The sequence below is a fragment of the Lissotriton helveticus genome, chromosome 9 (genome assembly GCF_964261635.1).
Source record: "Lissotriton helveticus chromosome 9, aLisHel1.1, whole genome shotgun sequence".
In the NCBI taxonomy this organism is placed as follows: domain Eukaryota; kingdom Metazoa; phylum Chordata; class Amphibia; order Caudata; family Salamandridae; genus Lissotriton; species Lissotriton helveticus.
This window is the reverse complement of record NC_136070.1, coordinates 66,862,480-66,890,190: the sequence shown is the minus strand read 5'-3', so window position 1 is coordinate 66,890,190 and position 27,711 is coordinate 66,862,480. Positions and strand designations below refer to the sequence as shown.

Here is a 27,711-nt window from a genome sequence, read left to right as displayed (position 1 = left end):
GCCTGCCTTGTATTCCGAAACAAGAAAACTCTTCGAAAACGTACGTTGGATCGCCTCGGTCACCATGACATAAGAAAATATCAAATGTCACTTTTACAACTGCAAGATGGGTAGGACGTACATTGTAGCCATTTCTAACCATGACCAAATTTGATTCCTACACCTTTAATGCAGGCGATCAGTATAAAAAAGTGACGTGAAAATCTTTTCTGGAGAAACAATGCCCAATACACAGCTTCCATGAATTAAAAAAATATGTATGTCACTCACTAAGATGTAAACACCATTCTGTGGGATGCCTTTTCTCCAGAGAATTTATCTTGAGTATCTTTCTTTTATTCAGAGCATACAAATACTTTTTGCCCCTTTTATTAAACCTCCACCACCCCACTTAATACCCCCAATTCTTTACTCTGGAGGAGGAGAAGGCCCTTCTCTAGCCTCTTAATCTTCTAATGACCCCCCTGTCTTACTGTAAAGACCTTCTCTGTTGTTTGGATCATCAGTGTGGCATATTAACTCTATCACGTACATTAGTTTTACGCAACAGTGATGTTCAGCTCCTTGGTTCACTGTCCTTCCACAATTTCTCGCTCTGTACAAATGGCAATTGACATAGAAGACACACTACAGTGCCTCTCTTCTAAAATAGGAAATCAATACGCTAAATATGTTGTAAAACATACTTGTCTCAAAATTCGTAACATTTTAGGAATTGTAGAACATATGGAATTATCTGTTTTTCCTATCAGCCCTTCAATGTACTGTCCACAATTTGGAAAAATAGTCAGATTTTCATCAAAAATATTTTTTTTTATCATTTAAGAAATCCACCATATTGGATGCTCGTCAGTAAAGGGTCTTGAAACTGGTACTCACTTTGCTAGTGCCATTGGACTTATCACATTGGAATACATGATTGCTCAGAAACCAAAAACCAGGAGTGTCTAATATCCCAACATTTCTAATATACCAGGATGTCTTTTAGCCGATGGAGCAAACTCCTCCTCACCAATTCTTTGTGCAGACGAACTGTTTACTAAGCCAACGTGGGTATCTCAACAGTAGGAATTTGAAGAATGTTTTCACCAGGCACAGAAATACAAATGAAAAAGATTTGCATTTTTTTTGGTCAAAACCTTTAATCTGGTTGAATGAAGTTTAACCTTGCAAGATTAGGGCTCACATTTAAAGTATCTATGCCTGCTTTCTACAAAAAAACGCTTCTATTTAGGTCAGCACAAAACATAAGAAAATATTGTTTCCTAACCTCAATTAATCTCTTCAACCAAGTTTGCATTATTTCATGGTGTTCAGAATTAACTTCCAATTACACACCTGCAACTTAAACCTCTTCACATTCATAACCCGTTTCTAGATGCTATCACTGTGTTTACGTGTTTTTAAATGTGAAGCAGCAATGACAAATGGCATTTGGGTCACAAGAGGTTGTAGGGAGAAGATTCTTTAAAATAGAAACTATGAGGTCTTCACTTTTTCCTGCAGAGATAAGGATGTGCAAATTATAAAATTAACAAATCTGTACTTGGGAGTGGGAATGTGTTTTTCATTGATCTTGTTATAAAAGTTTAAATCCATATTTTATCATGCAAATATGTCGATGAAGAAAAAAAAATCAGAAGCCCACTAATGGGTAAAGAAAGAAACTATGGGTATTGTAGCCATAGGTATAACAACCCATTCTGAATTACAAAAACAGATTGCGTAAACGTTGTAAATCTACATTAAAAAGCACTGTGAGAAAATTGAACTATTGAGAATGCTGCATGTAGTCAACATTTACAGCTGCAAAGCAAAAGTTGAGAGTGGCTTTAAGAAAGGAAGGAGTGGAACAATGTATGTTTTTTTTTCCAGTGCTTGAGTATTTCAGAAGTGTTAAAGAAAAGTCATATTTGGCACTTACTGCAGAAGTCTAAAACCATGGTAATACTCATCAATTATAAATACTCTAAAAGTCTCCAAATGCAAATTCATTCAAAAAATTAAAAGGCATTCATATAATGCTCAAACACAAACTACATAGTTCAGTTAAATAATCTCAGCTTAACATGAATGATATCGTTTTTGTGATAAATGTTCATAGAATGAAAACTTGGTAACCCACCTACTCCAAGTAGACACTATAAAATTCCGGATATTTCCAAAACTGATAGCGCCCCCAAGAATGCCCTTGAGTTGTTCATGACTGTCTGCATAAGAAGTAGTAAGTGGTGATACGTAGATAGGGTAACCAATTGGCTGATCGCAGGATGAGTTAATCATGTTCCGCAAAGCCTGTTTGGCATTTTGGATGCTCCCTCGTTCAGGGTTCCGATTTCGTAAGAAGACCAGCTCCTGCTGTTGTCCAGCCCATAAGCCTCGTACACACTCCTTGTTCACCTGTGTAGGAAGAACATAATGAGCCTGTTACAGAGAGTGTGTGTTCAATTAATGTCAGAAAAGATTTGGTAAACCCACCCACCAAAAATGTAAAGTCACAAACATATGACTTACACAATTAGTTTTTATTAAGTATTTCCAGTTAGACATATACAGAGATCGATTAAGGATAGAGTTGTCAACAAGTGCATAGTGGGATTCTATAAATCACAATTCAACTTGGCTATGCAAGGGAAGAAAATGGTTCTACTGCAACCCATATTTGTGCTGTTGGGTGCTCAGAATGAACCTTTGTGGAATTTTGCAGGCAACATAGTTGTAGTCTAATAAAAATTAAGAATGACGGTTAGGACGTGTAAATACTCTAGCTCTCTTCCATCCAATACTCGTTTGTTCAGTTACCTCCAGGGATGAATCAGTGGTCTTGGTAGTTTAAAAATAGTAAGGAAGATAATGTGCAGAATAATCCAATTCACTTTTGTTCCTCCTTCTGCTCTTTTGATCTACTGGCTGCCTCACCTGCTCAGGTCTCAAAACAGGCTGCAGGTGAGCTGGGCATGTTTGAGGGTGCATTGATAATGGAGGAAAGTGCTTTAAACCAACTAAGTGGAGAAACTGGGCAGAGGATTAAGTTTTCCGAAGTCTAATGTTTAGATTCCTTCTACATCAAACTATCAGCAGATGACCTTCTTTGAGACTGTCTGCTACTGCCACAACCCCATGTATCCCCCACACCTGACCAACTTCCTTATCCCATACCCAAGCTATGGTTGCATGGACTTAAAGACTTTGGCTCTTGAACAGGAACAACTTAAAGAAATGGGCTTTTACAGAAAATATGTATTTTAGCACCAGTAAATGATTATTCACTTTCTTGTCTTTCGTAGACCTAAAAGATTGCATCTCTGGAGAACCCAATAGAGCCCAACAATATGGAGATATGAGGATTTGGATCCTGCAAAGGAACAACCCAGTACAATAAGACTTCCTTCACCCCTCATCTCACCAACAGAAAGTTTGTGGAAGATCTATGTTTCTTTGGAACACAGTGACTAATTTGAACAGCTTATAGTGACTTTGTAGAGGGGTACCTGGCAGCCAGTATCCACAACATTGGTAGGAATATCAAACCCAGTCAACTGTCACCACTCAATTTCCATACATGGAGGTGTGGATTGCCCAGGTTCGGGCCAATGACTCTGCCCAGCTGCTGCAATGGGAGATGCTCTGGATGGAATATCTTGATCTGAGGACAGATGCTCATGCCAAGAATATGTCTTGTACCCAGTTGGTATGCAATCACCATTTGTGAACTGCCCAGCACTGCCAGCAGAGTCTGTCCGTCCTTGCATTCAAAGGTCCTGCCAGATGGTTCACGACCAGGGAAATGCCCTCGTGGTCCAACCAGGTCCAGAGACGAAGTGCATGCAGTTAGAAGACCAAAGACCTAACCCCACCCTTAATGTTGCAGTACCAAACGGCTGTGGTATTTTCCATGAAAAACAGAACCAGCGTCCCTGTGATGGATGGTAAGAAGGCTTTTAGTGGCAGACAAAAGGCCTGGAACTTCAACAAGTTGATGAGGAGACGGATTTCAGCCGGAGAGGAGTCCCCTCTGATCTCCACCTCTCCCAGATGACATACCCATCCCAGAAGCAACACATTTGTCATACCGTCAGCTCTGGGTGGAACAAGAAGAGGGGTCTACCGCTGGCCTCTAATGCGCTATAGCAGGCACCACTGCAGATCTGCAAGTCCTGAATTCGTTGTAGTCGAGGGAAGACGGTAAACTGTACTGTATCCAGGACAACTACAATCAAAGGGAGCCTCTGCAAAGAGGTCAGATGTGACGTTGGCATGGCATGTTAACAGAGAATCCCAACAATGTCAGGAGGTATGATGCCATGTGGAGGTGCACTAAGATTGACTGACGAATTTGCTTATAATTGCCAATTGAAGTAGGTGAAAACTTATGAAGGTGTGCTCAACCACCACCATCACTTTTGTTAACACCGCAGGGGCATGGGTGAGGCCGAAGGGTAGCACAGTAAATTGAAAATGCTCTTCTTTAGGTATTATTTGTTATTATTAACATTTTCCTAATCATCATCTCTGCTATACTCATTGATATTGCACAAAATAATAATATTAACAAAATGAAATTACTCCTTGCCCACTTTCAACCACAATTAGCTTCTGTGGGACTACAGGATGAATAAATGAAAGTAGGCGTCCAAAGCTACCATCCAGTTGCTGAATCAATAACAGAAACTGGGCCATACTGAGCATTTTCAAATTTTCATTACTAAAGAAGGCGTTCAGAGGGTGGATATCTAAAAGAGGACAAAGTCCTCTGTTCTCCTTTGGCAAGAGGAAATAGCAGGAGTAACAGCCAGTTTCTATGTCCAGGACCAAATCCTTCTCTGTGGCTCTTTTGGCCAAAAGTCTGCACTTCATGGAGCAAGATAGACAGGTGCTCCTCTGAAAGACAATCTGATGTGGGCCGAGATGCAGCAGGTCTAAGAGGAATCGCAGAATACAGCCCCACTCAACAATCTGAAGGACCTACCTGATGGATGTTCTATTTCACCACCATTGGAGAAAATGTCTGATCTTGCATCCCACAGGGTGGTCGTGTGCCACTAAGAGCTTGGAGGCTGATGCCACAGGGGTGGAAGACTGGTAGTGTTTTACCCCTGGCGGCCTGGGCACTGTCTGCTTGTCTTCACCCCACCCTTGAAAGAAGTGGGATGCCTGGTGCGGAGGTGGTGAGCCTTGACATTGCTGTCAAACTACCCCTCTGAAGTAGTCATGAAAGGGGCAAAGCTGTTGAGGATTATGTCTCTCAGGGGTAGAAAGGCCTAAGGAACGTGCCTTACCCCAGTTGAATCTGCTTTTTCCCCAAACAGGTGAGGTACTTTGAATGACGTGCCCATCAGAGACGGTGTTGGATCTAGCCCTGATCTTTTGACTGGGTGAGAGTATTCTGCTTAATTCAGAGACTCTGTCCCTCACCACCCCTTGTTGTAAATATTTTTGTCCACCCTAAGCGTGGAAGGGTATACTCAGACATGAGTCCCTTGCTCATTGCACCATCAGGATTCAAGCAAGCCGGGCCGAAGACGGCTGTAATGCCAGAAACCGGTCCCCGGAAGCTTGTTTCCTTCCCAGTGTAAGAATTGGCTTTTGTAGTTTGGTTTGCCCTGTTCCCATCATGCACTGGGACAGGAACAGACTAATTTGCATACAGCCAGGTTCTGAAACTGGGATGGTGCAATGAGCTAAAAAACGGTGTTGGATCTAGCCCTGATCTTTTGACTGGGTGAGAGTATTCTGCTTAATTCAGAGACTCTGTCCCTCACCACCCCTTGTTGTAAATATTTTTGTCCACCCTAAGCGTGGAAGGGTATACTCAGACATGAGTCCCTTGCTCATTGCACCATCAGGATTCAAGCAAGCCGGGCCGAAGACGGCTGTAATGCCAGAAACCGGTCCCCGGAAGCTTGTTTCCTTCCCAGTGTAAGAATTGGCTTTTGTAGTTTGGTTTGCCCTGTTCCCATCATGCACTGGGACAGGAACAGACTAATTTGCATACAGCCAGGTTCTGAAACTGGGATGGTGCAATGAGCTAAAAAACGGTGTTGGATCTAGCCCTGATCTTTTGACTGGGTGAGAGTATTCTGCTTAATTCAGAGACTCTGTCCCTCACCACCCCTTGTTGTAAATATTTTTGTCCACCCTAAGCGTGGAAGGGTATACTCAGACATGAGTCCCTTGCTCATTGCACCATCAGGATTCAAGCAAGCCGGGCCGGAGACGGCTGTAATGCCAGAAACCGGTCCCCGGAAGCTTGTTTCCTTCCCAGTGTAAGAATTGGCTTTTGTAGTTTGGTTTGCCCTGTTCCCATCATGCACTGGGACAGGAACAGACTAATTTGCATACAGCCAGGTTCTGAAACTGGGATGGTGCAATGAGCTAAAAAACGGTGTTGGATCTAGCCCTGATCTTTTGACTGGGTGAGAGTATTCTGCTTAATTCAGAGACTCTGTCCCTCACCACCCCTTGTTGTAAATATATATATATATGTGCCCATCGGAGAGGCTTGTACATCACCAGAGAACCCAATGGATCTCAAAGCATGCTGCTGAAGCACCACAACTGCTCTGCCAAATCAGCCTGTCATGTCCACCCCAAAACAGATAATATATTTTGTGTTATAATGACCACCTTGGATGGTTTGAGCAAGGTTGGTCTGAAATTCAGTGACTGCCAGCAAGATATCGCCAACCAAATTCCACAAAGCATGGGAATACATCCCCAGCAAACAGATGCCATTGACTGATTGGAGGGTAAGGCTAACAGGAAAAAATCTGCTCCCAAAATCCATCGATTCGTCTCCACCCCCGACAGAGGGAATTCATTGGGTTTCACTCTACTGATGGAGGCCTTACCCATCAAACTTTCTTGTGTAAGTCAGGGTTACCTGGCACTGGCCAGTGGCATCTTGCAATCTGCTTGTTTACTGGTGGACAGGAAGAAGGCTTAGATTAGGAGCCAATAGGGGTGTTGTTCAGGGCTTCATTGAATGGAAGTAAAAGCTCTACGTTTTTTCAGGTTGCAAAACCTCTGTCAGTGATTAATTTTGACTTCCAGAGTTGTAAATCTAATACCTCTGCCTCCCATCTCAGTACCAAAGCAAAGGATACACTCTCTTCTGTTGTTGGCCCAGGGGGAGAACACAAACCAGTGTCCAACCCACCAGCCTCCTACGGGTCCGAATAGAAACGGTCATGATGAACGGGAACAAGTCTGCAACGTAGGTTAAATGGGAGCAGAAGTTGGATGTCTTCTTTCTATGTTCCGCAACGTACAGCTTCACTTCCAGTTCCCAAATCTCTTTTGTGTTCCTAAAGGCACACTCCTTGCAGGACTTGGAGTTGTGTTCTGAACCCAAACACCCTTTCACACCTCATGAGGCTCTGTCCCTACAAGAGGTAAACCCAGTAACCCTGGAAACAAAAAGAATATTGAACAAAAAACTCATCAACGGATGAAGAAAAAGTTGGAATTAGGTATTGCAGCCAGTAAGGATGGCCTGGAAAGAAAGTCGATCTGAAAGGGTGGCAGCATCATCATGTCCAGAGTAGAAAGAAGTCAATGCAGAGGCGCACGGCGCTGCCTACCAACATGTGGAAGCAATGCGGTTTATATTTCCTGGCACCTGGAGATAGTCCAGTCTGGCCCCTGGAGATATTCTAAAGATGATGAATTTGTGGTTACAAATATCCATCAAATTCTGCTTCCATCAGTCACAGGACAGTTGGAATTTGGTAGTTTTTAGTGGCCAATAGTTCCCTAGTACACTCCAAAAGATTTTGGAGTTGTTGGGAAAAACCAATAAAATTTGGGAGTTGAGCTGTAGGCCCTCGTCGAAGGGTGAAGAAAGGAAAGAAAGAAAGGGACCGAAATCAGTTAGCAGGGGTGATACACAGATGCACCTTTGCTCAGTCATTTCTGGGATGGTGCAGAGTCACTGCTGAGCCACAAGACACTGGAGACACAGAACAATTCTTCATCTCCAGTCTGGCTTTAAGGGATAAATTAAGGTGAGGAATCTGCAATTAGAAGTATCCATTGGAAACCGTATTGCGGAAGGCCTCAATGAAGGGGCAAAAGAAATTTTCCCTTGGCTACCGTCAAGAATAGCCAAACTGAATATGCTAAATGTTGAGGAAAAAGGCGCTGAAGACTGAGTTTCACATTTATGTTTTAGCCTTTGAGGACATACTCTGTAGTGTCTTTTTAGAGAAACAACTTTGTAATAGGATCTAATAATGCACACACAGACTTTATTCTATGGGGTTCAGGGAGCACATCAGTATGCAACAGTATTTCCTAATCTGCCTACATAACCTCCAGTCCCACAGCCCCCATTCTCTGGAAGCTGCAACATGTTAGATTGAATACTATCCATCAGATGACATGAAACCGATTAAGCCTGATCGGACATGTTCTCATTCATGATTTGGTCACACTGGAAGGGAAGGGGGCCATGGCATGCAAGTCTGATCATATTAGCAGGCTGTGAATAAGAGTAGATGACCAACGTGTGCGGACGTATGTAGGAGTGAGACAAAATTGAGGTATCATAAGCTTATGACAAACCTAACTATCCCCAATTAATTGGATGTTTTCAATAAGAACACATCACTTCAATTTCAAATTATAGGATAACAAAATACCAACAGCAAAGCTGTGAATGATTAATATTAATGCTCTCTGCTAAGCGTCATGATTCAATTAAGGTCATAAAACTTCTTGTGAGATGAAAGTTGCACCAAGAGTCATTATAGTATTTTAATATTAGCAGAACATCTCGCACTTAGATGCCTCTTTTTTTACTTTCTTCGACTTAACTTAAAAAAAAAACTGTTACTTTTCCAAGGGAAGCTGTTATAAAATAGAATAACATGGAAATAAGGGCCTAATTTGTATGGGGCAGCCACATTTTTCTGGATTCATTATGTAGCATATTGTACAGACAAAATACATTTCCACGTGTTTCCAGAGGCTTGTCATCATCTTGCAGTCTTGGGTCTTACCTTTATGACCCTAAAGCTGAGATATCGCTTGTTGAGCATGATAATTTTATACTCGTTAGTGCCATCATCCATTACATGACGAAGTGCAAGCAGAGAGGGCGAGTTGGACAAAACAGCATTTCTCCATGCAGGGTCTCCCTCATGCGCAATCACCAGATTTTGCTCATGTGACATGATGGCTTCATACAAGACAGCATGATCGTCATACTCATCTGGAGAGGTAAAGTGGTCCTAGGCAAAAAAGTATACAAGCAAAGAAGTGCATAAATCACTCTAAACTGTAGAAAAGTTGCACAAAACAGCAGTTATTTAGCATAGTAGCATGGTACTACTTAATCCAAAATCGTTCATACACAAACATTTAACTTCTTATCTGGAAATAGAAAATGTATATGTTATGGGTTCTAATGTCAAGGACGAGACAACGGGATAGAGGATGGATGACAGGGCAGTAAAAACATTTTTACTGCCTTCACATTGGCACAAAGTCTTGGTACGAGCTCCACTAGCAATTTTCTTAAGCAGATCACAGATTAGAGGTACTACATTAAATACTTTGATCAGATGCCTCGGATCGCCACATCTACCAGATGGCCACCCAAACCCAGAAGCAATGCATCAGTCACCAATGTTAGCTCTGGTTGGGATAAGCAGAGGGGTCTGGTGCGGAGACTCAATTGCCGTACAAAAGCCACCACTGCAGGTTGTTTGCAGTCACCTTCAAAATCTGGATTAGGTCCTAAAGATTACCCTAGTGCTGTGTCCACTGGGTCTTCAGATCCCCCATGCAGGGGCCGTATATGCCACCAGGAATGCTTGACCAGCAGGATGCAGGAGGCCATCAGTCCCAGCAGAGTCGTCTCCAATGAGATTCAGGACAGAAGTTGAAACACAAGAATCATACCATTACAAAACATACTAAAAAGATACTTCCCTGGGAGGGGCCTTTGCTCTGTCACTGCCAACCTTGTGTGCATTCCCCAAACATTTAGGAGGACCAGACATGGAGGGTGTGCGTTTATGTTTAGAGCAGCCCAAATCTGGAATCAGCTAACTGCCCCCATCAAATCCTTGACGGATCATCTACAATTTAGAAAAGCCCTGAAAACTTGGCTCTTCCTGAAGTAATTTCTGTTGATATTATGGCACTGTATGCTGTAGCACTCATTCTGGGTATTATCTCAGTTGCAGCTTTTTCCTTTCCCCTTTTCCTCTTCCCTTTCCCTGTGCCCGGGTGAGCTTCTACCAGCGACCAGGATACCAATATGGTCACAGTGTGCTTTTTAAATGGTTAAATAAATAAATATAAATACCCTGAACGTCCTGGAATCTATGCTCCTGGGTGAAGGTATGAAACTTCACCTTGTCCAGAAAACCTCAGATTAAATGACTGTCTGCAAAGGAGTTAGGTATAACTTTGTCATGCTGATAGCGATGACTGAGTGGGGTGGGCCCGCCTTAAACAGCCAGTCGTTAAGGAAGGTGAAGAATGGAATCCCTGACAATGCCCTGCGAGCACAGCGATCACTCTCATGAACACCAGAGGGGCGCTGGTGAGGCAACAGGGTAGCAAAATGAACTGAAAGTGGTCCTACCCCATAGTGAACTGCAGATAGCACAAGACAGGGATATGGAAATAAGCGTCCTGCAGATCTAATGCTACCATCCAGTCATGAGGGCAGACAAGACCTGGGCCAGAGTGAGCATCTTGAATTTGTCCTTCCGCATGAAGGGGTTGAGTGGGTTAAGATCTAAAATAGGGCGATTGCCTACCGTCCTTCTTCGGCACAAGATAGCAGCATCAGAAAGGCCCAGTTCCCACCTCTGAGGCAGGAACCCGGCCTAAAGGTCCTGCACTTTCCACTGCAAGAGGGACAGATAATCCTCCATCAGCCACTGTGAGGGTGGTGGAAGATGCAGCAGTGTGAAAAGAAATAGAAGGATGTAAGCCCACTGGACAACTTGGGGAACCCACTTGTCCGAAGTGACGGCTTGTGTTGAATCTTACCTCCGACATGGTAGGTATGCGCCTGGAAGGACACACTAAAAAGGATTTGCAGCTCTAGCATCTGGGAAGAGGGGAACTGAGCTATACACTGCCCCTGTTGTCCATGCAGTTTGTCGTTATTACTGCCTTGGCCACGAATAGGCTGTAGGGTCTGCTGTGCTAGTTGCTTGGGTGGGTGCTGGCTGTACAGAAAACCCCAACCACAGCCAGAGAAGGGAGCAGAACTGCTGGTGGAAGTGATGAATTGAAAGACTGGTGAAAGGAATGCGCGTGGCCCTGCTGTCTTTAAATCGCTTAAGACCCAAGAGGGCACATGGCATCGAAAGGGGTATCCATTAAGGAAGAATGGACACCCCCCAGAGAAGCGCTTAGACCTCATCCTGAGCATCACATTGGTACCAATTGCCTGACCAAGGCATTCTGTAGTGTCCAACCCACAAACAATCGTGAATTTAGCCTCATCGCATCCACCCTGAATGGCTTCAGTAAAGGTGGGATAGAATTTTTCGGGGATAGCAGGTAGCAACGGAATCCCAAGGAGCAGGAGTATAGCTGCTCTATAAACAGCTGGGGTTGAGGGACCATGTGTTTTCTTAAGGTTTCAAGACACTTGGATTCTCTATCCGGTGGGGTGGTAGGGAAGGCATTGGGGTTGACCTTGCTTGTGAATGCTCCTAACACCAAAACTCTCTGCAGTCTGATGTTGTTTTAGGAACGCAGATTCATATGGGAGGGCTGTGAAGGCTCGCTATCTGCCGATTTACCAGTGGTTCAGAACATAGCTTTGCCCAAGTCTCAAAAAGGGTGTCTGTGAGGGCCTCACTGAAATGTAACAGGGGCTCAGTATTAGTCAGTCCTGGCTGGAGGCTCATTGGTTTTCCCCTCCAAAGTGGGCAATTGGTGGTCAAGAAACCAGCATCACAACTGCAAAGAGGCACTTTCTTTAGTAAATGGCCCAGGTGGGTTGACCAGACCAGTGTCTTGAGAGGTATCCAGTCAACTAGCACCTTGCGGATTATTAAATCAAGATAGAGAAGAGGAAGAGAGTCAGAATCGGCTATGAAGGAGATAAGAGTTCAGGAGTGAGACAGGAGGCATGTTTACACCCATGTGCCTTCTCAGTGAGTTGATAGTGGCAGAACTTGGCAGAGTCCCGATGGACTTCTTATGTTTCTTTACTGATTTAAGAGATAATGGTAAAAAAGATCTGCTGGGGGAATGACCTCGGGAGTGGGAACGATTATGTTACTTACCCAGTAAGCATCTGTTCTTGGCATGTAGAGCTGTAGATTCACATGTTTTGCATACTCCTGCCATCTAGTGTTGGGTATGGATGTTTGCAAGTTGTTTTTCTTCGAATAAGTCTTTCCCAGTCACGAGGTAAGGTGATTCCTCATTACAGTGAGAGTGCGCATGGGGATTGACTCCGTTGTTAGATTGTTTTTTTATGCCCTCCGGTTCGGTCGTGTATTGTTGCGCTCTGGTTCCAAACCATTCTTCGGGTTTCCCTCGTTACACAATACTCTCTACCCTCGACGGTATTGGTCCTTACGCGTTTCCCACCTCAACGTATCGTTTCGGGCAACAAAATCTACTTTTCAATCGGAAAGCTTCGTGGATGGCCTACGGGCCTAACTGCGTAGGTCCAGCTCTCCGTCGCTGGAACGGACAGGAGTCTTCCACTACTTGGCAATGTACAGCTTCGCCTCACAATTCAGAATGGCTTTCGTGTTCAAGGCACAGTCACTACAAGTCTTGAAGTGGTGTTCTGACCCGAAAGACAAATCTGGTGGAGATCTGTCACAGATATTTGCTTGCCAGATTCACTACAATGTTTGAATATTTTAGGGGGTGACATTTCCCTTGTGCACTGGTTATGTACAGAAATTTTTTAGAACCCAGTCTTATGAAGAGAAGAGGGATAGCTCGGGATCTGAATCTGGTGGTGCAGAAAGAAAGGAACGGACGTAAGCGCACATGAACAGCGCTTATATGCAACTGAGCATCTCACTTCTAGAGCATAACTAGATTGGGGAAGAGCTGCACAAAACCATTTACTGGCGCGCAGGGGGTACTGCTAAAGATTTTTCGGTTCCAGCCTGATGCCTGGGGAGGAGTAATCAAAAGGTAAGAAATCTGCAAGTTAGAAGTATCAATCAGAAAATTGCAATCCTGCTAACATTTTAAGAACTGTGCATACGTGGTAAGAATTCATCCTAAAAGCCATCATTTAAAGTTAAGAATGCTATTTAAGGACAAAGAAAAATAATACCCTAATCCCAAAAGAGTCTAGCATCCTTAAAATAGGACAAGTGAATTCAAAACACTAAGGTGACGCATCTCAATAAGGATGCTTACCTGATGAAGTTTCAGGGACATCCGTATTCCAGGAACAACCACTTTTCGCAGCAATTCCATGTCTGCAAAGATCCACTCGTCCCGAACGGAAGAGATGCGGAAATCTCCCTTGAACAGGGCATGAAGACCATACAGAAAAGACTCCAAATTACTGTCAGAAAAAGGGTAAAAGACAATGTGCAAAGATCTCAATGACAAACATCCAATTGTGGCAGACAATGCACAAGGTGATATAAATCATATGGGTAGCAGCAGATGTAAAACTCTACATAAACAATTCTCTCTTTAATTAGAGTTTACAAATCCTAAAAATACTGAATCAATTTCCCTATGTATTGTTAAATTAAATCTTGAAAGTGCTTTAATGTCCTATACCATGCAACCATTTGCTACATTTTGGGAGAAATAGATGTGTATTACACCCATTGTTGATTATGCACAATAGCTTGGGTTTCATTGGAGATAATACTATAACTAAATCAATGGTACTCGCCGTATAAAACTAAAAGGATGAAAGCATGGGTGATTTAAACCTTCAATCCTACTTTCACAATTCAACTGAACTGCATTTCCTGGCTATAAACCTCTAATATAAAATCTATTTAAGAGGCTCTTCACTCCATAAATTAAAGATATTGGAACATTTTGTCAAAATGGTACAATATTCAAGAGAAACGAGTTTAGAGTTACAGTAACAACATATCTTGGAGCATATTCTTGATGTAATGGGAAAGACAACTTAATACTCAGATGTGTAGACCTACAATCGTGATTGAGCAATAGTTCTACAAATGTAGTACATACAGTGAAGAGGAACTGACAAGTTATTGGATAGAGAACAGCTAACTAGAATCGCTCTTGAATTGTATTATATAATGCATTGTTGCAGAAGCCAGGATTTCTTGGTGGAAGATACAATGTCCTCTGCAGAAACCTAAAACATTGATGGCTTCAAAAGAAAGATATTGAGGAACACAGGACTCATTTGCAAGGACCTTTTGTGCATCTATGTCCAACACAGGTATATGAAAATACCATTTACATTAATAGAATCTGGATCTGTTCAGGTGGAACATATGAGGATAGTATCCCCAATTTTAATGAGAACTGTGGGAAAAGGAAATGATGAAATACAAGTTTCTTTGCGATGGAGAAGGATCAGAGAGGAAAGAGCACTGGAGACACATATGATAAACAACCAAATCACTCAAAAGTCCTGAACATTAGGGGTATTTACGAACTTGTCCATAAGAAAGTGCATGATTAAAAACAGCAAATGAAGAATGGAAGAAGCATATAACAAAAGTGGGAAAATTATTTAATTACGACCATGTTTCTAGGAGATATTGAAGAGATTAAATATTTTTTCATGTGGATAAAGAGAATGCAGAGGGGAAAAGTATGCATGTGAGCTTTGCTCCCTCCCCCTCAAACTGTTTATCTGCCTTTTATGTACAGAAACTCCTTAGCTATATCTATGAATCCCCCAAAAGAGTTCATCTATGAAATCCTTCTATGATGCCCATATGTATGCATGTTAATTCTTGCTCACATTTAAAAATGTCAGACACCACACCAGGGGTGGTAGCTTTTCAGGGGGCACCTCTGAGGTGTCCTCGGAGTACAGGTTTTAATAAATCCAACACTGACATCAGTGTGGGTTTTATTAAAAGGAGTTGTTTGGTACTGAACACTCCTGGGTTCAGTGAACTCATCATGGTACTGGAGAAATCAAGTTGTCGAGTTCCTAGCCCATGGACTCTCTGTGGCTTCCCTTGCACTTACAATATTAAGATAGACAAATATTGTAGCAGCATATCTGCTCCTGCGGATATGCCAGCACCTGAGATATAGTGCACCCTGCCTTTAGTTTTGTAAGGTCTGCGCGAGGGATGACTTACCCTTACCTTAGGCAGTGCTGTGTTGCCATGGCACACAGGCAGTGTCAACTTTTTTGTTTTTGTCTGCACCAAGACGTGCAGGCTGCAGTGGCAGTTAGCATGGCCTTGGTGAGGGGTCTCTAGGGGTCCCTCTTCAATCCCAAAGCCCAGGGTATCATTTACTTGGGACTTACAGTGGGTTCTCAAGTTGTGCCAATTTGTGTACAGTTTTAAGAAGCTCTGGCACAGGGGAACTGGTTGGCAGGGGCCCTGTGCACTTCAAATCAAATCCACATCATGTTCCAGGCAGAAAGTGGGGAAAACCATGTTAAAGGAGACACTTTCTCACAGCCAGCAAATAGAAAGCCAGGAAATGTGAGCTACCAACCTCAAAGCCAATGGTGATAAACGGGAGGATTGCATTCCTTGGTCAACTAACTGAAAGTCCCCAAGATGGCTTTAACAAACCAGATACCTGTGCTGTCTGGTAGGGTGCGACCTAAAAAAGGGCAGCTTTAAAAAGAATTTACAACGTCATTAGCAGGAGGCAGGAACCGATAAAGCTGGAATGTGCCCTGTTCTATGAGAGCTGGTAGAAAGTGTCCTGCTATTACAGCAGGATCTGCAAACAAGGGCAATTTAACGAAAACACCACCACTGAAGAGAACTAGCTTGCGTGCGGATGTGCTCCTTGTGAAAGAGCAAAATGCAGTCACAGAAAGTGAAGTCAGCCAGTGGCTGAAGTAGTCTGATCAACTACCCCTTGCTGTATGCTGTAGTGGGCGTAAACAAAATGTGAACGACAACAGATGAATGGATAAATAGAGCTTGCTGAAAGCCCCTTTAAGTAGGTATGCAATACATATAATTTTTGTAAAATCAAAAGATCTTGGCTACGCCAGACATAAAAAAAGGCACTGTTAACAGAATGATAGCTTATCTTTCTGAATTGTTGAAAGTGCTGAACTGTGTATGCTGGCCTAATGCCATGAGGACTAAATTGTACATGCCGAATAGTCTAGAACCTCTGCCATAAAAGATGATGTAATTTGAAGACGCTGGCCATGTCTTGCTCAAGGTGTGCAACCGATCAGCTCGGTGCCCATGGATAAAATCTAGCCCGGATGTTAGCCACATGGTGTCCTAAAGCACCCAGCAATTGTGATGTACATGTCATGGGGCATAGGCAAGCTGGCAATATAAGTAGTGAAAACTACCTAAACGGATAATATACACAGCAGATAGCACACACAACTAACTGACTTCTATCAAAAGACTCTACACATGGATGGATGAACGACAGATACTGAAAAATGTGTGCATTTTTCATTCCCCTTCAATTGGATAAACATTAACATAAATTAAGAATATTTGTACCTGGACATGTGATGAGAAGCGGTCCCCAATGCCCTTCTTCCGAGAACACACAGTCCGTAACACAGAGTAACCAGGGTAGAATTTGTATCAGCATCCAGTTGCTGGAGATAGAAAAAACAGGAGCAATGGATAATGACGCCATATAACAGAAGAAAACAAACAAAGCATTTTCAGTGCTGTGTCCATTTATGGGGGAACAGAAACTATATCAACTGCGCGGCTGGTCTTAGTGGAGACATTTGGGAATGTGCTACAATACATGGTCAATATGTATCCATTTACTGGATTGTGCAAACTGTTAACTCTTAAGTGTAAAACTAAACAAATTCTATAAATGGCAATAGAGGCATTTAAGCTCTCTTCAAATCGAGACACCAAGAGTGGAGCAGTAACATAGTGAAGATATGAAAGGAGGCTTAAAAGCGGTCAACTGATGAATGACAAGACTGCATGGTACTAATGTCTGATAATCAATGATTTGAGAACTTATCCCAAATGCTAATCACTGGCTGATTTAGGAGTGTGGCTAAATAAGGGAGGTGATTGGTGGTGAGGGAGCATAGGCGCTGTGGCTAAGGAAAGTACATGTTGTAGAGCGCCAGAGTGAAAAATATGAAAGTGGTTGAGTGCTGAAGCTAAGGGATGTGAATATGGTTGAGTGATCCAGTTAGAGAAAGGGGGTGAGTGAGAGAGTCGAGGGGTGTCTGTATGGCCTAGTGTGAAACTAAGTGATATGAAAGTGGTTGAGTGAGGCAGTAAAGAAAGGTGAATGAGGTTCAGTGAATGAGCGATGGCATGCCACCAGGTTTCAGCGAAAGGCAAACTTTTACGACAATGAATAAAAGGGGGCTCATGACTGAACGAGGGGCAGAGTGATTTGAAAGCAAATAATCTGGGCTAAGTGTTGCAAGTGTGGTTTAGTAAGTATCTATGACTGAGTTTGTTGGTATTCAGCGGGCAAATCACTAGATGTACCCACAACATTGCTATCCCTGTGAAAAGACCCACGTCCAGCCTCTTCCCTCACACACCTGTAGGACATTGCTAGTTATCTCCCTCTATCTAACTCAGGTCTCTGCATCTGTTTGGACTTTGACAGTTTATTTTGACAATAACGGAAACAGTAGTATATTTTTTCAAATTATTATGTATATGTTTTACCTTATGGAATAATTTTACTTCACACTACAGTAACACACATTTTTTAAATACTCTAGCTTTCTTGTAAAGTAGATTTATTTAGTTGTGGTGTTGCTTTAAATAAGGTTCTTACTTTCATGTTTGCAAGTCTTAACTGTTTTCAGTATATTTCCTGAGCTTAATTGTCTTGTTGGTCCATTAGGCATTCTTTTACAGTACTAGAAAAAAGTATTATTCTCTGAAGTGCTATTTTGTGCAGTTCAATCAATCAACTTTAATTCGGTTCAATGAACCATAATGTGCACTGTGGAAAAGCATTATGAATACATAAAAACTTGAATAGATACGAATCATAGCTCATAACAGTGTAAATAAAAAGATCGATTTCATCCATGATACATCGATTGTCAAAGTGCTACCCCAATACGAAGACCAAAACCAAAGAAGCAAAAACCTCAAAAAGAGTCCTTAAAAATGGACTCCTTAAGAGCCCGCTATGACACATGGATTATCTATGGTATTTTCTAGTATTGGACACTCAAAATAACTCACTGAGATAGATGGAATAAAAATGCACACATGCAATGGTTAAGAATATAACATTTTTTAAACAATACGCCCTAAATAGGTACCAATATGCTAGTGCATTACTCCTAGCAATTCATCATCCTCAAAAGAAGTTGATCGATTCAACAAGCAATTCATAGAAGCACATAATCAAATACACAACAATTGCTAAAAGTAAGGTATATAACCAAACCTATTTGCATACCTTGTTCGGGAGAAAAACAAAATTAAAATGTCAACATGACATGAAATAGTATCACTTTCTGATTGCACTGGCACCCCTCAAAGTTCACAACCGCCGTACATATGTCAATAGTGACAAATTAATACAGGCATTTGAAACCTTCGCGATAGGTAGAGGGACATTGCTTTTTTAATAGTGGGAGCATAAATCTTGCTCTTTTTGTTTTGTTAAGTGCACAAAATACTAAAAAAAAATGCAGGGTGCTTTGGACGAATTAATCACAAGGACAGCATAAGCTGGACCTGGAGAAGCTACCAAAAGGTGCACTGTGCCTAACCGAAACCTTGCAAGATAAATTCTTTATTGTGAATTCATGATAAAACCTAAATAAAAGTGTAAGTGGTTGGCCAGAGGACTAACCTCAACTCGACTCCGTATTCCATGGTATATCTGGGGTTGCCAATAATGATTACTAGCCCTAGCAAAAAAGCCAATTTAATAAGGTCATTTACTTCAGGGGTCATGTTTTGGGGGTTTTCAAAAAGATCACAAACCAAAACATCCATTTCAGATGGTGAAACCAGGGGATCTTCTCAACATTAGAGGAAGCAAGGCAATCCCTGATAATGGCTCTTGAAAAAGCTAAGTCCTCTGACAGACAAATCTTTACCCAGAACACAAGGGGGCGAGGGCAATGTGGTCCTAATTATGTTCAGGACCTAATTTAGAGTGACAGAATGTTAGAGGCACTTTTGGGTACCATCAAAAGTCTTCTGATAAAGTTACTCTCTACGACTTGAAGCTTGTTACTCCTGCTGGACCCCTACACTCCTGACCCATATGTAGCAATGGAAAGGCATTTTGCTTTATAAAGAGTTAACAATTCTTTTAACGGTTTCTGCAACCCGAAAAAGAGCATCAATGGCCCTAGTGGTCTACTGCGCTCTTAAAGTCAACAGAGGGTCCCATGGCAATTGTGTATTAGATTATGCAAATAAAAAAAACTTTTGACTTTTTCCATCTCTTTTTCCTGCATCAACATTTTTTTTTAGATTTTGTAGATTTGGGGCCACATACCATAATATATGATTTCTTAAAATTAACATTTAAATCAAGAAATATCATAAAATCTGTAAAAGCATCAAGGGATTTCTGAGAGCTTATAGCTGTCCTTGCCAAGAGGACGCTATTGTCTGCATATGAGTGGAACAGGACAAAATGACTACCTATCCCTGGGAAAACTAGATTTCTCTACAATAAAAATGCCTCAAGCCCATTTGTAGATATGAGAAATTAAAAATGTGCTAGGATACAGCCTTGTCAGACCCCTCAGTTGAAAAACTTGGCTGATTGTTTTCTCCCTAACTGCAGTTGAATTATTACCAGATTGTCTAGGAGAGTGGAAATGATACAGTATGCATATTGTCCCCAAGAACTGCACTACCGGAAAGACCTGTCCCCGTGCAGAACCACTTTTTGTACAATAGAAGAACAGGACCTTCCTCAATGTGTAGCATCTTGGTGCAGATGTCCCTTTTAAACATTTACTCTTCTGTTGAGGCTATGATCTTCTGCACAGTATGCCTAGGCAACAAGTGCACGTACTGCTTTTTATCTTCTAAAGTCGTTTTCATATTCACTTGCTGACAGCAGCCATTCACAGCTCGACGAACAATTTACTTAACACCCCCATGTCCCTCAAAGTCATCAGATCTCACAGTTAGTTTTATACTTTACATACGCCTAATCTCATTGTTGAATTTAGAACAAACTGAATATATTGCATATCGACATTGGACTGGATAGGTTTCCTACCCATCCGAAAACTGATTCCTGGCAGATCACTCCTTCAGGACTACTTGCGTTTATGAGATGGGGTTTATTTTCATCAGCATTAGTTGAACGGGCTCCCTCGGGACGCTTTACCAACTGTGCGCTGTAATGACAACAGGAATTAGGGGTCTGTCTGTTTTGGTCCAATATAGGTTGTCAAGCTGAGCCTCAATGTGTTCTAACATTTGAAGAGGGGATGCAATTGCTCCAGTAAGATGTCAGATAGTTTGTTACAATACTTCTTGATATGGAATGAGCCATCATCCGTAGGATCTCCAACCTTGGTTAGTCGTGGTTGGGGAGGCATCGTTCTTGCGCTTAACTATCAGTTCTTGGGGTGACAAAAGAGCCACAGAAATGGATGAAGCCAAGGGACTGTCCACTATGTCAACAATATTGTCTTGATCAGCGTGGTGATGATGTAACTGCTGCCCTTCACCAATGCCTGTATCGCCAGTATTTACTTTGTCATTACAGGATAGTTCACTGTAGGCAGCTGGCTCTCTATATAGTGCACCAAAACGAGGTACAGTGTGCAGAGAGTCCAGGCAACCCCCATTGGTTTACAGAGGCAAAAGTAACAAACCCAAATGCTCTCTTTTGTGGTAGTGTGGGCGAGCAGTTGAGGCTTATCAGAGGGTTGTGCTAAGCATTTGTTGTACTCACAGGCAATAAATGAGACACACACTCTAGAATAAATCCAAGACTAACTTATAAAAAAAAAAAAAAAATTATATACATTTCAACACCAAGACCTTTGGGCTCAAGTAAGTACTTTGAGATATTGATGTTTACAGATAAGTTCACTTAAAAACGTCTTTACACAGCAATGCCTTCCAATGGGAAAATAAAAGCATATAGTGCAAACAGTTACTTGCAATAGGTTTCTGGGGGTCCTCTTCCGGACTTAAGGTGGTAGGGCACCAAGGTCCAGTGAAAGACCCGCCAGCTAATGCCTTTACCTGCCCTGGAGCAATGGTGCTGGTCGGGTTGATGCTTTGCGTGCGACACCAAAGGAGAAAGGGGGGTGGGGCAGGGTAGAATAGTTAGTGCACCTAGAAAAAGGCTGCAGAGGGGGACAAGTCTGTTAGCTCCCACCTGGGGGTTCGGTTCGTGAATAACCTGGGAGTAAGGAAGCATAGTCGGTTCTCAGAGACCCGGACAGGGGTGCTCAGGTGCAGAGTGGTTAGGTGGGTTCAGCTTGTGCATCATGAGCACTGACAGTTGTTGGTATCGCTAGATGATGGGACAAAAATCAGGGCAGCTGAGCCACTCTCTAAGTGGGTCTCTGCAGTGCAGACGTTCCTCAATGGCTGCTTGGTTATGGAGTCGCTGGAGTCTGGATTGGACTCAAACAGGCTTTGGTTGCTGCAAGGGGTCCTGTAGCCCAGGTATTGGTGCTGTGCAGCTCCGGTTGGTCCTTGCGTCTTATCACTTGGTGGGGAGCTGGACCTGACCTCCTGGAGCACAACTACCTCTTCCTGGGCAGCTGCTGTGTTGGTGGAACCAGGGGACAGCACAACGGTAGACTGGACTTTATAGATTGGTTCCTGCAGGCGAGTAGCTCCTCTACTCCAAGGGAGATTGCTAATAATTTGTGAAGTGCTGGCAGCCCACTGGGATTCTTGGCAGATGTACAGTGGTAGGACGAGTTGGTGTGTCACTATTGTCGGAACAGGTGCAGGCAGGCAGAGTTTGGTGCCAAAAAGTCCACAGCTGGTTGTCAGTTTTCGCTTTCTTTGCTCCGCTTTGTCCTCTATTTCTTGTATCCTTGGAATCTGAGTTTTTGGTGTTGGGGTGCCACCTAAATACTCAATTTAGGGGCGCTAAGGGGATGTAAGGTAGTAGCCAATGGGCTACTTACCTTTATAGTGGCTACACCCCTATACGGCCACTTCCTGTGGGGAGTGGGCACAACCCTTACCCAGTGTATCTGATTTCACAAAAAAACAAGATGGGGGATTTCTAATTTTAATGTTCTCTTCGGGTAACCCACCTTAGGGGTGTAACTAACCTGATAGTGAACACGCATCCTTATTAGCTAATTTTTCCACCAGTCCTGGTGCCAAATGGGCCCTGGGCAGTAAGTGACACATCCCCTGTCTGGGGGAAGCCGGGTTCACATACCAAAATCAGCAGAGGCCTCTGAAGCATCTTGCCTTGATAGGTTGATTGCTAGCCATCCTGCTTGAAGGAGGTGACAACACCTCCGGCAGAGCTGGTATTTGCCTGACCTCAGACAGCATGGGCTCTCTCCTGCAGAGGGGGTCAGAAACCTGTTTGTGGTGACAGGATGGTCCACACCAGTCAGCCAGTGCACTAGTGGTTAGTTTTCGGGGGCACCTCTAAGGTGCCCTTTGGGTGGGTGGGTGTGTTTTAATACATCCACTACTGGCATCAGTATGTATTTATAAAGACAAGATGTTTGATGCCAAACACCATAGGTTTCAGTGAAGCCATCATGAAGCTGGGGAACTTGTAATGACCAGTGTCCAGGACATGCACTCAAGATGGATTCGCTGTTCGCTTTTACGGTCTAGTAATTGGACTAGACAGCACAGGGGCAAATCTGCTCAAGCAGATATGTCCTCACATGTAATATAATGCACCCTGCCTTAGGGCTGTAAGGGTTGCTGTAGGGGTGACTTACATTTATTTCATTCAGTATCTGGGAACATGGCAAACCAGGTGTGTGCCATGTCCCGTTTTCACTTTTGTCTTCACCACTCCCCGCGGCCTGCAATGGCAGGCTGTATGAGTTTGGTGGTGGGTCCCTTAGGGTGTCACAATACATGCTGCAGCCCTTCAGGACCTCTTTACTAACCAGGCCCTAGGCACTTACAGGGGTGCTAAAGGTCTTGCGAAATGTGGAACAATTGCACAGTTACCTTGTTCACAGGGGACCTGGTTAGCAGGAACCCAGTGCACTTCAGTCAAAGAGACTGGACATTGGTGTTCTGAGTGCCCTCTTTTGCGAGGTCAGCAGTATCAGTGGGGAAGGGGCAATGTGAGAGGACGCACAGGGAATTCAGGAAACTGGGGAGGTATGGGAGCTCGCCCCCAGATTTGAAGCAGTTGAACAAGGACCAAATTACTCTAATACTTTTGATAGACGAAATCAATATCAAATGTCTGATTATTCTGCTGATGCTCTTTCAGATTCTGCTTATGCATAGGAAAGCCTAGGATTGGGGAAGGAACCCGTTGAGGTGCCAGTAGATCAAATGGGTCCTTATGTTGATGCAAACGTCTGGGGATCTACTGCTCGGTTTCTGGTTGATACAGGGGCTACTCATAGTGCTCTGTCTGAAAAATTGGTTCCTAGGGCTCCCCTGTCCGGCACAATGAAAACATCGATAGGATTCGATGGCACACCTACACCTAGCCCACTTTCACAGCCACTTTAATTCAGACTTGATAAATTTACTGCAGAATGCCATTTTTGCTCTCCCCTACCACACGGGATAACATTGTGGGTATTGATATGCTTATTTTTTTGGGCCACTATACGATGTTCTCCGGAAGGTGTGCATGTTATTTTGAATGACAATTATCCAATGGTTGAGAGGTCTTGTCTTATCAATGAGGATGTCGCACTGGCATCCTTACCCAGTATTTTGTGGGCTAAATTAGATACTGATGTGGGTCAAATGGTTATTCCACCTGTACATATTCAAGTAAAGGAGGGTGTTTCATTGCCTTGCCTGCCCCAATACAAGGTGAAGAAGCATTGGCACACATTGTTCAGGATTTGATTAAAGTTGGGGTGGTGGAAGAGGTCCCCTATAACACTTGCAATAGCCCTGACCTTCCTATTTTGGAAAAAGACACTGACACTAAAATTTACAGATTCGTTATTGATTTGCGAGAAGTTATTAAAATTGTAGTGCCCCAATATTCAGTAGTTTCTGATATCACTACACTTCTCACTATGGTCCCACCTACTGGCACTACATTTTCGGTGATCGATTTGAAGAATGCTTTCTTCTCGATACCCGTTCACCCTGACAGCCGTTATTTGTTCGGGTTCACCCTGAAAAATAGATCATATCGGTTCTGTAGCGCTCCACAGGGCTATACAGAGAGACCCAGCCTTTACAGTCAGGCATTAAAAAGGCAGCTTGATTCCTTTCCTGTACCAAAAGGGGTGGCTCTTATTCAATACGTCAATGACATCTTGTTAGCTGCAGATACCCCTTAGCAGTGTGACGAAGGAACACTGTTATTGTTATAATTTCTTGCCTCTCACAATCACAAAGTCTCGCAAAAGAAATTGCAATTTTGTAGACAGCAGGTTACCTATTTAGGTCAGCTCCTGTCTAAGGAGGGACATGCACTTACACCAGACCGCATTCAGTCTGTTTTAGACACTCTTGTGCCCCGTACCCAGAAGGTTGTTTGTGCACTGATTGGCCTCACTTCATTTTGCAGGCAGTGGATCCCTTGTTTTTCATACATTATTAAGCCTTTGTTGGCCCTTTTGACTAAAGACACTCCGATGCCCCTCCCATGGACTATTGAATGTCAGAATGCCTTCCAACAGTTACGCCAAGCTCTTTGCTCTGCACTAGTGTTAGGAACTCCAGGCTACACTAATACTTTCACACTCTATGTCCACGAGAGGGAAGGTTGTGCCCTCTCGGTTTTAACAAACACACAGTGATAAGCAACGTCCTTGTGCATATTTCTCAGCTGTCCTTGACCCAGTCGCCCGTGCGCTGCCTGGATGTTTACGGGCAGTGGCAGCAATGGCTGCATCAATACGTCAGAGTTAAGGAATAGTTTTGTCACAAACTGCCTGTGTTAGTACCCCATTCTGTTGATGCTTTGCTAAATCAAACAAAAACACAGCATTTGACTAGTGCTCGCTTGACAGGATATGAATTGACACTTTTGACCCCTCACTGTAACAATTGGAACGCAGCAGAGAAGAGTAGAGTGTGAAGGTTATTTACTATGACTTTGCATAGGAGCTTGTGTGGCACAAAGTGAAGCAAAGCATTACATCAATTTACTTTCCATATAAAATAGTGTTGAGAAAGCCACTGATAGATCGTGCCAGGCTCGAGCCAGAGACCTGGCACTGGATTGTCTTGAGGTCGTCTTGGAACCTCAGGCCTAAAACGAGCCAAGCATACACTAGAGGCTACAGCTACTGATCATGTGTCATCAGGGAACCAGGTTTGAATGCTGGCCAATCGTGGCTTCCCTGCTTTACCAAAAGTGATCCTAGGCAAATACTTTATTACACCTGGGAGACCTTCTACCTTTCTTCTCCCCTCCTTTTTGCTCCTCTTTCCCTGCTCCTATTCTCCACTCCCCTGAACTGTGAGCACATGGCAAATGTGCCGGCGTCAGTTGGAAGGGTCTGATCCAGATTTAGATGTATATGCCCTGTTCTCATTTGTTGCCTTTGCCATAGGTTGTGAAGCGCTCTGGCGTCCTTCGGGATCGAGTTCGCGCTGTATAGAGCTTTATACATAAAATAAATAAATAAATAAATATATCAACTGACAAAGCTGCCATTTCTTCTTAATCCTGAAGCGCAAACAAAAATCGGCTCAGGGATGCAAAACTTTTTCTTACTTGCCACCTGTTAGACGCTTTTACCAGATATGTATGTTTGGCACCGCACCTCATTACATTTTTTGTTCTAATTTTGCATTTTTAGTTCCATAGTGGGATGTGGGTTTATAGGGGAATAGGGTGGGAAGTTATTTAATTGCCTCAAATTGTAAAGCACTCTGATATCCTTCGGGATCAAGTTCGCGCTGTATAAAACTTTATAAATAAAATAAATAAATAAATAAATAAACCCTGCCACATTGTTGCCATTTCCATCTAATCAGCCACAGTCACATGATTGTATATCAAACAAACAAAAGGCTGCATTGACTTACAAGATTCACCTCTCTCTAGTGTTGATGGGGAGTTATGGATTGACGGTACGTGTCTAAAATTGCCTGATGGCACTACATCTGCTGCCTATGCGATAACAACACTTCAGATAGTAGTTGAAACAGCTCGCATCCCACAGAAGTCAGCCCAAGCGGCCGAATTGATTGCACTAACGAGAGCATGTGAGCTTAGTACAGACTTACTTGTTAACACTTTTACCGACAGCCAGCACGCTTTCGGGGTGGCACCCAGTTTTGGCCGCTTATGGAAAGAAAGGGGCTTTCTCACCTCACATCTGACACAGATAGTGCATGGAGAATTGGTACATAATCTCCTTACTGCCCTAACATATCCAAAGAAAGTGGCAATTATTAACTGTAGTACACACAAGAAAGTGACTGATAAAATAGGAGAAGGTAATGCCTTTGCAGATCACACAGCACGTGAAACCGCAATGCAGCGAAGTACCACATCCATGTATGTGGTGAAGTCACAATCTGAACGTTGGCATGCCAGGCACGAGGTGCTGGACATGCAAGAATCTGCTTACGCTGATGAACTAGACCAATGGTCCAAGGAGGGAGCACTGGATGAGGAGGGCTGTTGGAGGAATAAAGATATGACCAAATGAAAGTTACCCACAGCTTACTTATTCCCCATGATTCACATGGCACATGGGCCGGCACATGTTGGTGCATCCTCAATGGCAAAAAAAACTCATGCAAGTTTGGGATCATCCTGACATTGCTGGCACTGCTAAAAAGATGGTCCAGTCTTGTTTGGTCTGTCTTAGGTATAATCCTGGAAAGGGAACACAAACTCCAACAGGAGGGTTTGCGACACCAACTGCACATTTTGAGGTCCTGCAAATGGACTACATTCAGTTTGAGCGCTGTAATAACTTAAAATATGTCTTGGTAGTGGTTTGTGCTTTCCGTAAATGGGTGGAGACGTATGCTACAAAGGATAATACAGCTCTCAGAACAGCGAAAGTACTCCTAAAGGAGTTCTTCCCTCGATTCAGCATTTGTCGGGTCTTATGGAGTGACAACGGACCTCATTTCATTGGGCAAGTAGTCGAATATGTCATAAAAGGGTTGGGGATTAAGCAGAACTTTCATGCAGCTTTTCATCCACAATCAGCAGGCTTAGTGGAACATTATAACTCCACCCTGAAACTGAAATTGGCTAAAATACAGGCGTCCACGTCTTTGAAGTGGCCTGATGCCCTGCCCCTAGCATTACTTTCTATCAGATCAATACCACATACACGATCTGGCCTTATGCCATATGAGGTTGTGTTTGGCAGGCATATGAATATTTGGGGAATCCCTAAGCCTCGCCCTATACATGATGTACCCCATGTGTTGATGAGTGACTATTTGTCTCAGTTAACGGACAGCTTGTCTTCTATTTATCAGCAGGTAAGGGAAGCCCTTCCAGACAGGTCGCAGGGTGATGGCC

At 43.1% G+C, this 27,711-nt stretch overlaps 1 protein-coding gene across 4 annotated transcripts in view; it reads right to left on the bottom strand.

Annotated features, from left to right (window-relative positions):
- PCNX1 (pecanex 1) overlaps positions 1-27,711 on the bottom strand; it is a 486,917-nt gene that overhangs the window by 40,749 nt on the left and 418,457 nt on the right. For all 4 annotated transcript variants that reach the window (XM_078659468.1, XM_078659469.1, XM_078659470.1 and 1 more), the window contains exons 29-32: positions 16,626-16,726; positions 13,369-13,519; positions 9,003-9,233; positions 2,126-2,400 (exon numbers count right to left, since the gene is read on the bottom strand). In XM_078659468.1, coding sequence (XP_078515594.1) covers positions 2,126-2,400; positions 9,003-9,233; positions 13,369-13,519; positions 16,626-16,726 — 758 coding nt within the window. The remainder of the gene's footprint in view (positions 1-2,125; positions 2,401-9,002; positions 9,234-13,368; positions 13,520-16,625; positions 16,727-27,711) is intronic.